This window comes from Poecilia formosa, unplaced genomic scaffold (assembly GCF_000485575.1).
Source record: "Poecilia formosa unplaced genomic scaffold, Poecilia_formosa-5.1.2 Scaffold484, whole genome shotgun sequence".
Taxonomy (NCBI): Eukaryota; Metazoa; Chordata; class Actinopteri; order Cyprinodontiformes; family Poeciliidae; genus Poecilia; species Poecilia formosa.
The window spans coordinates 84,699-99,135 of NW_006800423.1; the positions used below are offsets into that span (position 1 = coordinate 84,699).

The 14,437-nt window shown below is 41.1% G+C and overlaps 2 protein-coding genes and 1 non-coding gene across 3 annotated transcripts; 2 read left to right on the forward strand and 1 right to left on the reverse strand.

The window, feature by feature from the left end:
• The first annotated feature begins 831 nt into the window (after positions 1-831).
• tmem276a (transmembrane protein 276a) lies at positions 832-4,765 on the forward strand. Its single transcript, XM_007578583.2, has 4 exons — positions 832-1,805; positions 2,261-2,374; positions 2,502-2,639; positions 3,309-4,765. The coding sequence occupies exons 1-4, from the start codon at positions 1,418-1,420 to the stop codon at positions 3,554-3,556; spliced, it is 888 nt and encodes a 295-aa protein (XP_007578645.1). The 5' UTR covers positions 832-1,417; the 3' UTR covers positions 3,557-4,765.
• Positions 4,766-7,848: 3,083 nt separating this feature from the next.
• On the reverse strand, positions 7,849-11,419 carry fibina (fin bud initiation factor a). The gene has a single exon (XM_007578585.2). The coding sequence runs from the start codon at positions 8,814-8,816 to the stop codon at positions 8,190-8,192; it is 627 nt and encodes a 208-aa protein (XP_007578647.1). The 5' UTR covers positions 8,817-11,419; the 3' UTR covers positions 7,849-8,189.
• Positions 11,420-14,043: 2,624 nt separating this feature from the next.
• trnai-uau (transfer RNA isoleucine (anticodon UAU)) lies at positions 14,044-14,116 on the forward strand. The gene has a single exon. It is a non-coding gene; the product is annotated as a tRNA-Ile (tRNA).
• Positions 14,117-14,437: the final 321 nt, after the last annotated feature.

Consider the following 14,437-nt stretch of genomic DNA (forward strand, 5'->3'; position numbering starts at 1 on the left):
AAAATATTTTAAAAATATTTTAAAAATAAAACTAAATGACCGTTAAGAATGGGAAAAACATCGATTTTTAAAAAAATGTTGCTTCACCTGTGAAAATGTCTAAAATAGTAAAAATGCAAATCAGCAACCCACTTTGAGTGGGGAATATATCCGTAACAATCAGCAATATTAATCATCTTCAGTAATTTATCAGCTTTCTTATCAAAACTGCATAAAGGAGACACAACCGGAAACTTTGAGTAAAATCTGGGTTTTGATTGGGTCATAAAGGAATACCTCCTAACTTATCTTTCTTATTGCCACCAGGCCAGATTTGTAGATCGTACTAATACTGGAGCTGTAGACACATTTCCCAGCTCCAGAGTTGAATCTGTCAGTACAGACAGACAGCCATGTCTTGACAGTTGTGCATCTGCCACTCTTTCTATTTTTTAAAGGAACAGTACTCCATGTAACATAAATGGTTTTATGTTGTTTTATAACCTAGCCATGTTTTACACTTCCTCACAACTTTTCCGATCTGCTTGCTGTTTGTTCGCTGTTGTTCTCCAGCAAGACTGAGGGTCTCAAAGCATAGCTGTGTTTATACTGAGACTTAGATGAAAGCAGTTGGTTATAATTCTGTTTAGTGTGGAAAAAGTTTAAAGGCATGGTATTGGGATACTTTTGCATTTATGGTCATACATTAAATATCACCAACGCCACCCTCTGGTTTTAAATGCTTAACTGTGTTTCTCACCTGATCTACAGAAAGACCCACACAGTTACTTGTACAGCTGTGCTGGAATGGAAATTTACCAGAAGCAATCTTGGATGTGATGAAACCGTTTCCTGTACATTACACAAAGGAAGCAAGGCCAGTGTGCGGGGGCTTAATATGGTCTGCCTTTCAGTGTTTTACTACTTGAGACCGCAGCGGCTGTTTTTATTCAGGAGACGGTCCATTAAAGGGAGGAGGCAGGATGCATCCTCTTGAGTGGCTCTGGCAGGCTCTGGAGATCTCTTCCTACACATGATGGTCCTCGGTGCAGTAAGTGCAGCTCTGGGGCGACTGTTTCCAAATACTCGCTCTGTCTCCATCTGCTGGAAAGAGCTGCTGGACGCGACCAGTATCCGGGATACACCGAGTTCAGATGCATAAAGGAGACACAACCAAAACAGCAGATCCAGGCCCCAGTGTTTTTTTCTTTTTCATTTTTTTAAATCTTCCTCCATAAATATTTGGTTCATTTAGGTGGTCGAAATTTGGGAGAAATGAGGGCTTGTGTGCTGCATCCACCTTTCGGATTTGGAGATATCGCCGAATTTGCTCCACACCGCAGCCAGTGAAAGCAGCAGCATCCAGGAGCCAGAGTTGCCCCATCCACCACCACCCCGTGAAACCGTCACGGCGCCGAGGCCAGAAGCGCATGGAAACATGGCTGCTATGAGGACTTTAACCGTGGCGGGGCTGTTTTTGGCGTTCTGCGCGCTGGGGCTGATAGCCGTGGCGATAAGCACCGACAACTGGTACGAGACGGACGCCAGGCGGCACCGGGAGCGCTGCAAGAATTACTCCAACAAAAGAAACGACCCGGGCTACATCTACATCTCCAACAACAACCTCCCGCTCCGCATGCTGCCGAGGGAGAAACACGCAGAGAGGAAGGGCGACATTCTGCTGCGGGCCAAGAGGCACTTCTTGCCTCCCGCCTCGGCCATGGAGTCCCTCTGCAGTCGGCACTTCAACTCCACCATCACCGGGCTGTGGAGAAAGTGCCACCGGGAAGGATTCGACCTGGAGACGGAGGATTTGATCTTTAAAGGTCTGAATGTTTATTTGGTGTTTAATGGTGTTGAATTAATCGTTTGGGTTGTGTGCATGAGCGGCGCTGCGCTGTGTACTTTCGCTATCCAAGGTGCTGATGCTGCGCACAGACCCTCAAGGCCTCTACGCAGCAACATGGAGTACAGTTACAATGCCATCGACGAGCTTTGTGTTTTCTTTCTTTCTTTTTTTTTCCCCTCCAAGCGCGAAAGGGTGAGCTGTAGTAACAGGAGCTGGGAGATGCGTGCGGAAAAGCTTACTGTACAACAGAGTGGGTGGATAGAAGGGTGGGTGGTGGTGGAAGAGATGGGAAGGATGGGGGAGGGTGGCGGGTTGGTAGCTGTTTTGTGGCGAAGGAAAGAAGGGGGTGGCAGCAGAGAGCCGTGTGATATCCTTCCCATCTGATCTGAGCGCTAATGCGAGACGTCCTCTTTGTGTTGTTTACATCCTCAGGATTGGTTCCGCGCTGCACACCCATAAAATACTACTACTCTTCTGCAGCGCTGCCCAGAAACCTGCCAATAAATCTGACGAAGACTATCAGGCAGGATGAGTGGCACGCACTCCGTGAGTAGACACCACATTTTATTTATTTATTTTTGTTTTATTAGTCTGATTACGTGTAAATAAAAAAGGATGGACAGCTTTTAAAAACAAAACAAACAATAAAACCCTGTGCTGTGCGTTTCTTCAGACCTCCAGAGGATGACTGCCAGTTTCATCGGCATGGCCATATCCATCATCCTGTTCGGCTGGATCATAGGCGTGCTGGGCTGCTGTCAGGAGCATGATCTGATGCAGTACGTGGCTGGACTCCTCTTCCTCATGGGAGGTAAGATAAGTCCTGCCTTAGCTCACCACACAGGGGCAGTGTGGTCTCTCTGAGGGTGCTTTTAAATGTCTCATCCGCTGCACTGGCCTCGTTGCCCATTAGAAACGATGCGTCCGCGAATCCACCATATTGTTAGTGGCAAGTTCGTCTTGAAAAGGCAGGTTTACGAAGAAAACCCCCCAAAAAGTTAAATTCATTTTGATAAATATGTTTCATTTACAGTAATAAATGTTCATCTATATGATAGGAGTCATTAAGATACAAATGGATAACTGTAAATCAATGTAAAATGGAACAACCACTGTGAATCAATAAAATACAATTACAATGCCTTTATCTTAATTTGTAATTTGTTACAAAGGAGTAACGCAGGAAACTGAAGTAGTTCCCTCAAAATTTAAGACAGCTAGCTATCTTAAAACCTTAAAAGACATATTGAGAGCGGTGATTGAAAAGAACTTGTAAAAGTAGCTGGTTTGGTCATTTTAAACCCTCGAAGGTTATCAGTGTTGAGCCTTAAACCTAAAAAAGCTTCACAGTATCACAACCCAGCCACATAGCTCAACCCTAAAACTCGGCAACAGAACCACTCATGCCCTATCTTCTCTTCTATACTGCGAAACTGTTTTGTCATCATGTCTGACTTGTTTTGTTTTTCCCCTCCATCAGGGACATGCTGCATAATCTCCCTCTGCACATGCGTGGCTGGGATCAACTTTGAACTGTCCCGCTATCCCCGCTACATGTTTGGTATACCAGAGGATATCAGCCACGGTTACGGCTGGTCCATGTTTTGCGCTTGGGGTGGACTGGGCCTCACATTGCTGGCAGGCTTCCTGTGCACGCTGGCTCCTTCCCTCTACCCCCCGCACACCCCTGTGGCTCACAAGCCCAGACAGGAGAACGGCTGCGTGTGACGGGCCGTGACCACCCAAACAGACGCCTGTCTCATCCTGAAACAGTTTCTGAGCCTCGCTCCGCAGACAGTTTCATCCCGGGTCACTGAGCGCCTTCAGACAGAGAAAAAGTACAGGCTCCCAGACAGACAGAAATGATAAAGAGGTGACATTTGCCTGAAGCTTAGTTCCTCTGGTGCTTTTTTCCGAACGAACTCTTATGTGTCATTGCTTGCTCTCCAGGAGGGGGACATCATCATTTCTTCCTATAAATTCTGCTAGATTGAGAAGAAGAGAAACAGAAAAAGAAAAACTGGCAGAAGCTCAATAGCAGAACTTTGAAACAAACTGTATTGAAGAGAAAATTATTGATGTGCATCATCACATTTCAAAGGGCAACTGTGTATCATTATGTACCCATTCAAAACTATAAATATGTACATGTACTTTTTGAACTGTAAGTATGCAGATGCATTTGTGTTTATTCAAGGAAAAATATGAGCATTAAGACCAAACAGTGTTTGAGGGAAATGTTTTGTTTGTTCTCGAGGTCTTACCTTCATCAAGATATTTTTTGAAAAAATAAAACAGCCATTTAAAACTAATAAACTGATATATAAATGTTTTTATAGATGCCGTTTAAACTGACGTGGGCTCACTGGTGTCTCAGCAGGCAGAGAAACAGCAGCTTGGATTCCTCTTAACTCGTAACTGCTTACATGTGCAAATCCAAACAGTCAGAACACGACACGAGTCAGAAACCTAAACTGAATTATGAACTTTTCCCAAATCGGACAGAAACAAGTAGTGAAGCCATTTTCAGCTGTCAGTTAGAGGTAAATAAACTACGTATAATACGATTAAAGCCAGTTGTATTCATCAGACTCTCTTCTATCTTAAATCACAAAGAAATTAAAACCAGTATTTTTAAAACAATTGCTTTACTCATATGTGTCTCCCCTGATTCATTTTGCAGTGTAAAAATGTAATGAAATGTTATAACTTTGAGGGGGTTTTTTGTGTAAAAAGTATATCATATTACAAAGAAAACTGTGTGTGGGTTAAATGTAGCAGTGCAGTACCGACAGGGCTGACAAGATCAGTAACTTCATAAAGTCCAGAACCACTAAAAATTGTTCCTCTGTCAACATGTAGAGGGCGCCTCAGGTTTTCATGGTTCACTGCCTACAGAACAAAACAAACAAAATAAGTCATTAATTACGTTTTTTTTAATAAATCAGGAAAAACGCAATTCATAATTTTTATTTGTCTCATTTTTGACTCCATTTATCCATAAATTCATCCATCCATCACATAGTTTTACAAAACTTTACAGTACTTTTTATGGAAATATAATGTTTTTAGGAACAGCCAGGATATAATGTATTTCTGTCTCAAAATGAATTGTCTTAAAGTTAAACTGGACTTTAGTTCTGCTGTCAACTAACATATCCTAAAGGGTCAGTTACTGTATATAAATGTGGAAACTACAGGAACTAACACAAAAAATATCTAATTACATACTGTACCTTTATTTGCTTTTGCCATTAAGTTTAAATGTGACATTTACATTTTCAAGAGTCGGTGTTTACTTTTCCTTGTTTTCAAAGGTATTTCTTTTATTAATTAACATTAATCACCCAAGATGATGTTTAAAAAGTGGATCACTTGCACTTTCATTATTACACATGCTGGTAAATGAAACATGTGGTCACAGCTGACTGTGCTGTGTTGAAACAGCAATGCTGCTCACCCACAATATATTCAGCAATTATTTCTGACAGAAACACAAGTTCTCTTGAAGGTTTTATTTCTCAGTGCAGAGAGGAAGGGGTCAAAGTTTTCTCAGGTCAACTCGGTGCTACATTCCTGACCTTTCCTTGTTTGTCCTGAAAATGTGTTTTACTGGGAAAACAGTCTGCTCCCTTTAAACACACCCTGCTGCTTTGCGCCTCCACACAAAAGCCGACTAAATCCACAAAAGGAAAACGTGCCTTTGAGTCAAAAAAGAAAAAGAAACAAAACAAAAAAAACCTAGACATTTAAGAACAGTTGCAACCCGCTACCTTAATCTCACTCTGTGGAAAATGTACCCTTATTTTTCAGTCGAATCTTCTGAGCCCTGTACGGTGCCTCTGGAAATTAAGAGCAGTGCAGACATATAGGGTTTCTGTACACACAAAGCTCCTGCAGTTCAGTTTTTTTGTTTTTTTTGACGATGCCGGTTAGCCATGTGCTGAGCTACAGAGGGCTGTCTTAGAAAGGGGGTCCCTCAGGGGAAGCTGGACTGTGAGGAAAACCAGACAGAGGAAATCACACCCAATGGCAGCCCATCTGGCCGCCCTCAAATCTGCAGAAAGCATTGCTGGTAAAGAAAGGGAGCACACTTCTGGCAGCTCGTTTGTGGGCTTTTTGTTGTTGTTGTTGTTGTTTTTTGCAGATGCTGGGTGGAGTGGGTGAATTTTATACAGTAATTAAACAATCCACAGATTACAGAAGGCTCTGAAAAGCTGAAGGTTTGGGGATCACAGACGCAAACAGACTGTAAACTGTTTTCTTTTTTCCATTTCTAGGACAGACAGTATGTCTAAAATAAGAACTTATTTTCCAGCTGAAAACAACAACAGGAGCAAACTGGATTTTGTTCATTGTTCTATTTACAGCAAACTGGCCTTATCTGGAAGTGTTCAGAAGTTTACCACAGTAATATTTCACATGAATCATGAACTGCATCTGACAGATAAACGAGCAGACAATAGTGACAGTGGCTGCTTTGGAGCAAACATGTTTCATACTCCGGCGGGTCACTTCCAGATGGTTTGCAGGAGGCAGCGACAGACTTTAGACGCCCATTAACCAGGTCCAATTTGAAGGGACAGCCGAGTCTGCCACTCGCGTGGTGCCAGGAATAACTCTAGTGACATAATGAACGGAAAGCGAACAGAACAGTTTATGCAAAATTCACAGTTCAAAGAAAAAAGGCGATTTACAGCAGAAAGCCTGAGAGCTAAGGAAAGGCATGAAAAAATAATCATGACATCCAGACCGAAACGCAGATGGATGCAGGGCCGGCGAGAGGTTGCATGAGGCCCCAGAAATGTGTCTGGGACACCCACACACAGCTTTAGTCCATCAGTGTAATAGTTATGCACTCTGTAGAGTTGGGAAGACCAGTGTTTGTTTCCATTAAAACCACAGAGAAACAAAAAAAATGCTGTTACTTATTGATCTGTAAACAAAAAGCGTGTGAATGGAAAGTGACACCAACTCTAAAATAAGCAGTGGAGATGGTTAAACTAGCTTCATGATGAGATTCTGTTAACATTACCGCTTAAACTATGAAGATTTTCTTGCATCTAAGTGCATCTAAGCAAAGTGGAATACTATCAAATTATAGCATTTATTTTCCCTAATTATGTCTTACAACTCATGAAAACCAAAAATTCATTTTCTTAGAAAATGTAGCTTTTACTTAAAATAAAACAAAAATTGTTTGTTGCACAAATGTTGTTGTGGCTTACTTGGTCATGGAGGAGAATGCTGAGTTGACAGTTAAGCAGACAGTCATTCACACACACACAAGAGAAGAATGATGGAAAGTTTAGTGGAATAAAAAAGTGTGCGCAAGCCAAAGTGAGAGTTGGAGCTTCTATGAAGGACGTGGGCTGCAACTGCTGCATTCATTAGTGAATAAAGTCACTAATTAACATGAGAAGTGTCTGAAGCTGGGAGAAAAAGCACCGGACTGCTGCTCAGAGGTCCAGTTAACGCTTTCCAGATGAAAGTGATTTCTAGGTCAGAGTCTGGAGCATGAGTAGAGAGGGATGGAATCCAAGATGCTTGAAGTTTCCATAATGAGTGAGGATTTAGGGAACCGTGTCATCTTCTGGTGTTGATGACGTCACTCAGACGACCACGGTCTGGACATCAGGTTGTTGTCGAGAATTTCAGGTTTCAATGACAATAACACCACTGTGAAGGACTGATCAACTAACTGACCTGACAGTAATCCAACCACAGAGAATCTAAGGACAATAAGAGAAAGGTGAGACAGCAGAACCGACACTGCACATACAATGTGGCTGCTTTTAAAGCAAACTTTTAACTTTTAAGCATTATATGGATGTAATTTTCAGACCTTTCTGTTTTTTATTGTTTTTTTTTATCAACAAAAATATATATTTATATAAGATTCACTGCTTGAATTACTGAAATTATATTTTTTGCAAAACTTCCCGTAAATTCAAGTTCTGTAAAATGTACTCTAACTCCGGCCTGCTTTTCAACCTGACCGCAACAAAAGGGGGAATTCATTGTTATGAAATATATATTTATTCAATGAACTATCAACAACGTTCAAATAATACAGACTGACATCTGAGAACATTAAGTTTAATCATTCTGACCGAACAAACCCCGTCTAGTAGTGGTGGCACAGCCATAATTCATCCACTCGTTGCTTTTTTCCCACTCCTGTCTGACAGGAATGTGTTGATATTTTTGTTCCAGCTCCCCGCATAGCTCAGCGGAACGAGAACACCCAAAAGGTCAGGGTGAAATACTTCAGAGGCATATTCACAAACCACAGTACACTTTAAAGTTGCTTGATGAACTGGGTGGCTCTTTTATATTACTCACTGTCTCCCAAACACATTCATGAGCCCACATTGAGGAACTCGGTCTTCAGGCGGCTCAGTCTGGTGCCATGGCTGCGGATGATGAGAGACAGCAGCTCATGTCTGTCCCTGAGTCCCTGAGAGATGTCGGTGGTTTCCCTCAGAGCGCCTCTGATGTCGCTCACTTGCTTCACCACGTAGCCGTTCAGCTGCTCTTCCTCCCTCAGCTCAGTCTCTTGACTTTGCTTGAACTTCACCTCCAGCTCCACCAGCGACTTGTCCACGCTGGAGAAGGCCTCCCCGATCTGGGAGATCTCCTTCAGGAGGAACTTCCCGTAGCTGTCCTCTCCGTCCAGGTCGTGCGCCACGGCGCGGCCGATGCCCTCCAGCAGCCGCGCCGCGTCCTCCGCCTGCAGCTTGGTGATGATGAAGTCGTCGCGCACCGCGGCGTCGCTCTCCTCCGCGGCCGCGCACGGAACCACGTCGGAGAACTTGAACAGCATCTGGCAGTGCTCCGGGTCGACCGTCTCCTCATAATCCCCGTCCGGGACGAAGAAGTGATGGAAGGTGCCGTTGGAGATCTCCGGCTGGAGGGGCCCCTCGTAGACCGCCGAGGACAGGGGCCACGATGCAAGCAGGACGAGCAGCAGCGGGACGGGATCCATCCTGCACCTTCCGTCTCTGTTCGGCGAGCTGCATCTGGACGGGCAGCCGGATCCGGAGCACAGTTTTCATCCCGACTCAAGTTACACAGTCAGTCCCACTTCACAGGAAAGAGACAGACTGCCTCTTTCAGTGAGAGGGGCCCCGGTGGCCCCGGTGGCCCCGGTGGCCTCTAATTCACGCACACGCATATTTTCCTTTTAATGTCTCATATATCAGAACAGAGACTTCTTCTCCGTTTGTTTTTCTCAAACATTTTATGGAAGTACATAGACAGACTGACAATCTGTCCAGCCTCTAACCCAGCGATGGACTGAGGTGGACAACTCTACTCTAGTACTTGAGTAAAAGTATTGATATGGTCAAATCTTACTCAGCTACAAGTCAAAAGTTTACTCTAATCAAACTTTTAAAAATACTAAAATACTCAAAAGTGCATTCATTTAGAAATACTCAAGTATTCAACGGTTCAAATTATATTTTCTAATATTAATACATTGCTGTGTTGTTTTCTGAGTGCTTCTACAGAACGCTGTAACTTCCTGAAACCACCAGATGATGTTTCGACAAAAAGAATACAACTGTGCAGACTTCAGGATAAAAACTGCAGCAAAAACCCATTTTTATCTTTTCTTTTTATTCAAAATGTCCCCCTCTCGCCCCAATCCCAGGTGTGAGCGGCGACTGCGAGGAGCACAGCATGTGGCTAATTGCATTTCAGGAAAGAAAACAGCAACAGCGGACTAAAGCTACGCTGAGCAAAAAGGAACAAGTAACGACAAGCTTCCTGGAAACGTAGTGGAGTTGACAGTAATATATTTGTTTTTGAAATGGAGTGGAGTGAAAGTTGTAAGATTCCCCAAAATAAATACTCAAGTAAAGTAAAGATACTCAAAAAAATGTACTTAAGTGCAGTCTTCAAGTAAATGTACTGTCCACCACTGCTACTGGAGGCAGATACCAGCTCCCATGCAATCCTTCACATACAAGAGGTTATAATCAATGGATTAAGAGAAATACAGTATTTTGTTAAAGTATGATGTTGTTAAAAAGTTTTTACTCCCCCCCCCCAAGATTATTTTGTGCTTTTTTTTGCCACACACACTCTAATGTCTCTGATAAGGATGCACTGATCCACTTTTTTCACTATGGATACCGATGCAGATATCTGAGGTTTGGTATCGGCCAATACCGATCCGATCCGATATAAAACCAGCGATGACCAGTACTTAAATGACTTAAACTGTTTCCTTTTTGAAAACACAGTCATAAATGAACTGAATTATAAATTTATTTGACAACTCTGCACCAGTGTGATTAATGAAATTGAATAAAATATGGTAATCAGAGATAATTTGGCATTTAACAAGGAGGTAGTTATATTTTCATAGAGCCTGTCATGATCTCTTAATGTTTGTGTTTTCAGTTGTGAACTGGACTAGTTTTGTTGATTTTTGTCACCTACATTGTTCCATACAGTGTTCATTCCTTTGTGTTGAGATTCTTTGCTCTTATTGTGTTTTCTGAGTGTTACTGTGTTTTGGTGTTACTGTTTAGATTTTGATTAGTGACATCCTCTCCATCTGTATTTAAGTGTTTTATTTATGTGTTCAGGTTCTTTCCCAGTTTCACCAGTTTGTCAAACCTTGTCCTTTATCCACTTTCCCACTTCGAAAGCCAGTTAGTTTAATTTCCTCCTTTCCATCCTGTTTTATTTTCTGCAGTCCTCCGGGCTGTTTGTCCTTTTCTTCTGTCATCATTATTTTGCTGTTCTGGTCTTAAACTCTCCAGTTCTTCACGTGTCTGTTTCATGTCTTTTCTAAGTCTTATTATAAGTGGATTTTAACCCTCTTCAAGTAACTTTAATATTCCTTTCTGCATTTATTTCCAGCTTCTCCATCACAAAATCTGACATTACTAGATGTTTTTTGTTAGATTTTCTCCATAAATAGATGAAATCCTCATTTGAAAATGTGATAAAAAGCAAAACAACAAAGAAAAACCGAAGAAGTATTTTTTTTTTGCGCGTGAAGAGCACATACATCTCTGATTAAGGAAGCAACTGGCTACAGACGACTTTTATGAGTGTGGTGTACATAAAAAGTGCAACTGTTCAGTGACACATAAAGGAGTTAAACAAGGAGGTTTTCACCATTGTGTCAATTTGAATAAAACACACTATTTAAGTATCTGGGAAGCCAAGATACCTGGAGGACACAGGATTCACAGTTTCCAAAAACAAGACCAATTGTCAACAATTAGGCTTCAGAGTGGTTTTCCATTTTGTCACTGTGGATCTTAACTGAGCTATAATCATGCAGAGACAGAATTCATTCTGGGAAAATCTTTATGCTTTCCTCTCTTTCTGTGGTTTGAACTGAATGTGCATTTGCAGATGACAAGCAATGTTTCCTGAAATGGAAATATACCAAATATTTCCACTGCAGAACGGTGTTTGTTTGCAACGCGGAGCAGCCTGAAGTACTTAAGATCAACTCACTACTGGGTCGGAGCATTGTTGCTACAAAGATTTATCTGTATTCTTTAAAGCTGTCTTTCAATTACTCTTTATTAACATTTAAAAACATGATTCATTGTCATAAATCGCCACACAGACTTTGATAAACATATTTGTTTTCACCACTTTGAAAGTATTCCTGGGATTTTTCTTTACAAATTAATCTGTTGCCAAACAACCTTTAAGTTATACAAAATACTTTTGCGGTTTTACATCGAAACGCAGGATTTTTAGACTATTGGTGGGTAGATATTAGAAAAATAAGATCCTTATAAAATAAAAAGGATTTCATACTTGCCTTTTTAGTTAAGGCCACCAGTGTTTACTTTAAATTATTACCAAAGATTCCAGCTTTTTAAAGCTACGTTGCGCTTATTTCAATGGGGTTTGCTCCACCTGCATCAGAATGTCTGTAATATAATCATTGTAATATCATAACAACTCAGTGTTTACTTGTCTGAAACCCACCAGAAGGGCTGATTTAGAAAATGAAGATGTTTTATTGTTTATTCAGAGTGTACTCAGGACGTCTTCAGGTGGTTTTATTGTTACGCACAGAGAGAGCGCTCTCTGCCCCCCGCCTCCTCCACTGAACATCCTGTGTCGGACAATCAGGCCGTCACAGGGTGGTCTCAGTTAGGGCTCTCAGCTTGTCGGCACCATGCAGAAGAAATGGAAACACATGGGGAGCTGTAAACACGGGTCCACTTCCTGTGTTTAATACATCCATCCTCAGAACATACAATATCTGGCACGTCGTAGTTATTATGCAACACCATATGGAGGGTTTAAAAACACAGTTTTCTATAAGACAATACACAACGGGGCCAGGATAAAAAGAGTAAGATTGAAAAATGTGCAACAGAGCTGCCAGCTGCATCGCATTCTGCTCTCCGTTATCAGCTGAGAACAGAAAGCGGGTCGGAGCAGCAGGATGAAAGCAGACTTGGAGGCTTTAACAGGAGCAAAGAATCAGCAGCGGCTCAAGGAAAACTGAAAGGTTCAGGAGGCTGCATGGCGAAACTTTGAAACTAGCATCACGAAGACTGGTTGGAAAAATGGTGCGTGTAAATCTCTTTCTTTGGCTGTTATGAGTGGTTTATAAAGACTGACAGCTGCGTCAGAACAGGACTGTTGAAACTAGAGTTGCCTTCTGTTTCTTGTCCCTGAAAGCTGAAATTTTGGAAAACGCGGTGGTGAGGACAGGACGCGGCTGGACCCAGGTTGTAGTGAGAAACGATGTTTTTAATGAGAATCACAAAAGGGAACAGAAATCCAGGCAGCACAGGTGAACAATGAGGCTGGGAACTCAGACACACTGAAACTAAACCGGACAGCGAGACACAACTGATGACTCACGACAAGGATCAGCGAACACAGGTGGGATTAAATACACAGGGAGGGGAAACGAGAGGCAGCTGGGATCAGCAACAACACAGGGACTAAATTAACACAAAAATCCACATCCTCACAATTTCTCCTCTTTTCTCCCCTTAATATTCAAGACTGAAAAATAAAACATTTACTAAAGCAGTAATGATGTAAAAAGTTTAAATAGTTATAATTAGTAATCTATCTTCTAGCTCACATGTGTCAAACTCACATGTGGCCTGTCATGTCATTTTATATCATTTCATTTTGAACTGTTGATTTTATTTTTGTACCATTTTTTAATGGTTCAAAAATACATTTTACACTTTTATTTTAAAGTGTTGATTTTGTTTTTGAACCATTTTTAAAGTGTTAATTTTATTTTTGAACCCTTATTTGTTTTGAAGTGTTGATTTTGAACCCTTATTTGTTTTGAAGTGTTGATTTTGAACCCTTATTTATTTTGAAGTGTTGATTTTGTTTTTGAACCCTTATTTATTTTGAAGTGTTGATTTTGTTTTTGAACCCTTATTTGTTTTGAAGTGTTGATTTTGTTTTTGAACCCTTATTTGTTTTGAAGTGTTGATTTTGAACCCTTATTTATTTATTTTGAAGTGTTGATTTTGTTTTTGAAGTGTTGATTTTGAACCCTTATTTATTTTGAAGTGTTGATTTTGTTTCTGAACCCTTATTTATTTTGAAGTGTTGGTTTTATTTTTGAAGTGTTGATTGTTTGAAAGACCTCAGACATGAATTGCCCCATACGGGGTTTGAACCGATGACCTCAGCATTACTAGCACGGTGCTCTAACCTGCTGAGCTAACCTACCTTATGAATTTAGGAAGAACTTACATGATCTTACCAGGATGAAGATTTGATAAAATGCTTATATTCTAATGTTTTTCAAAACAACATACATAATATTTTATTTTCCAGAGATTTTGTATTTTGAAGTGTTAATAGTATTTTTGAACCATTTTTAATTTTCAAGTGTTGATTGTATTTCAGAGATGTCTTTTATATTAATGTGATAATTTTATTTTTGAACCATTTTTTATTTGTAAGTATTGATTTTATTTTATAGCCATTTAGCCAATTCTCTGTAGAACCATTTGTCTCTGCTAATGACATCTTCAATACAATTTTTTGATCCCAGGCTTAGTTTATGGACTGTGATGTGAAATTAGGCACAAATATAAGTCTGCCAATTTGTTCACCAAGTTATTGTGCTCTCTGAGAGGATCTGTGGTATAAGTATTTGACATTGTTCCATGCCAATGGTTGACATTAGTCTCTAACAAAATGTGGATCATCTACCAGGAACACTGCAAAGAGCCTGAGTTTCTGTAGTGTAGTGGTTATCATGTTTGCTTTATACGCAAAAGGTCTCTGGTTCAAAACCAGACAGAAATGGGGTGCAGTGAGATGACAAGAGCCTTCCTCTTTCGTGATGGTTCATTTGCCAATCGACTTCAATGTCGGCTTCTTTGAAATCGAAGCTCATTATAAGCCTCTACAGAATTGAATGAGGGAAGTCAACCTTTTGTCTGGGGTGTTTTAGCAGGGATGCACTCCTGATTTGTACCGTCAATGTGGCCCATTGAGGGTGGCCAATATGCTGAAGTGGCCCTTGGTGAAATTGAGTTTGACACCCCTGATCTAGCTGCTGAATTTCATTTACTCTATTACCTCTGTTAATAGAGTAACCAGTATGTAGTTCAAACATAACCTTGC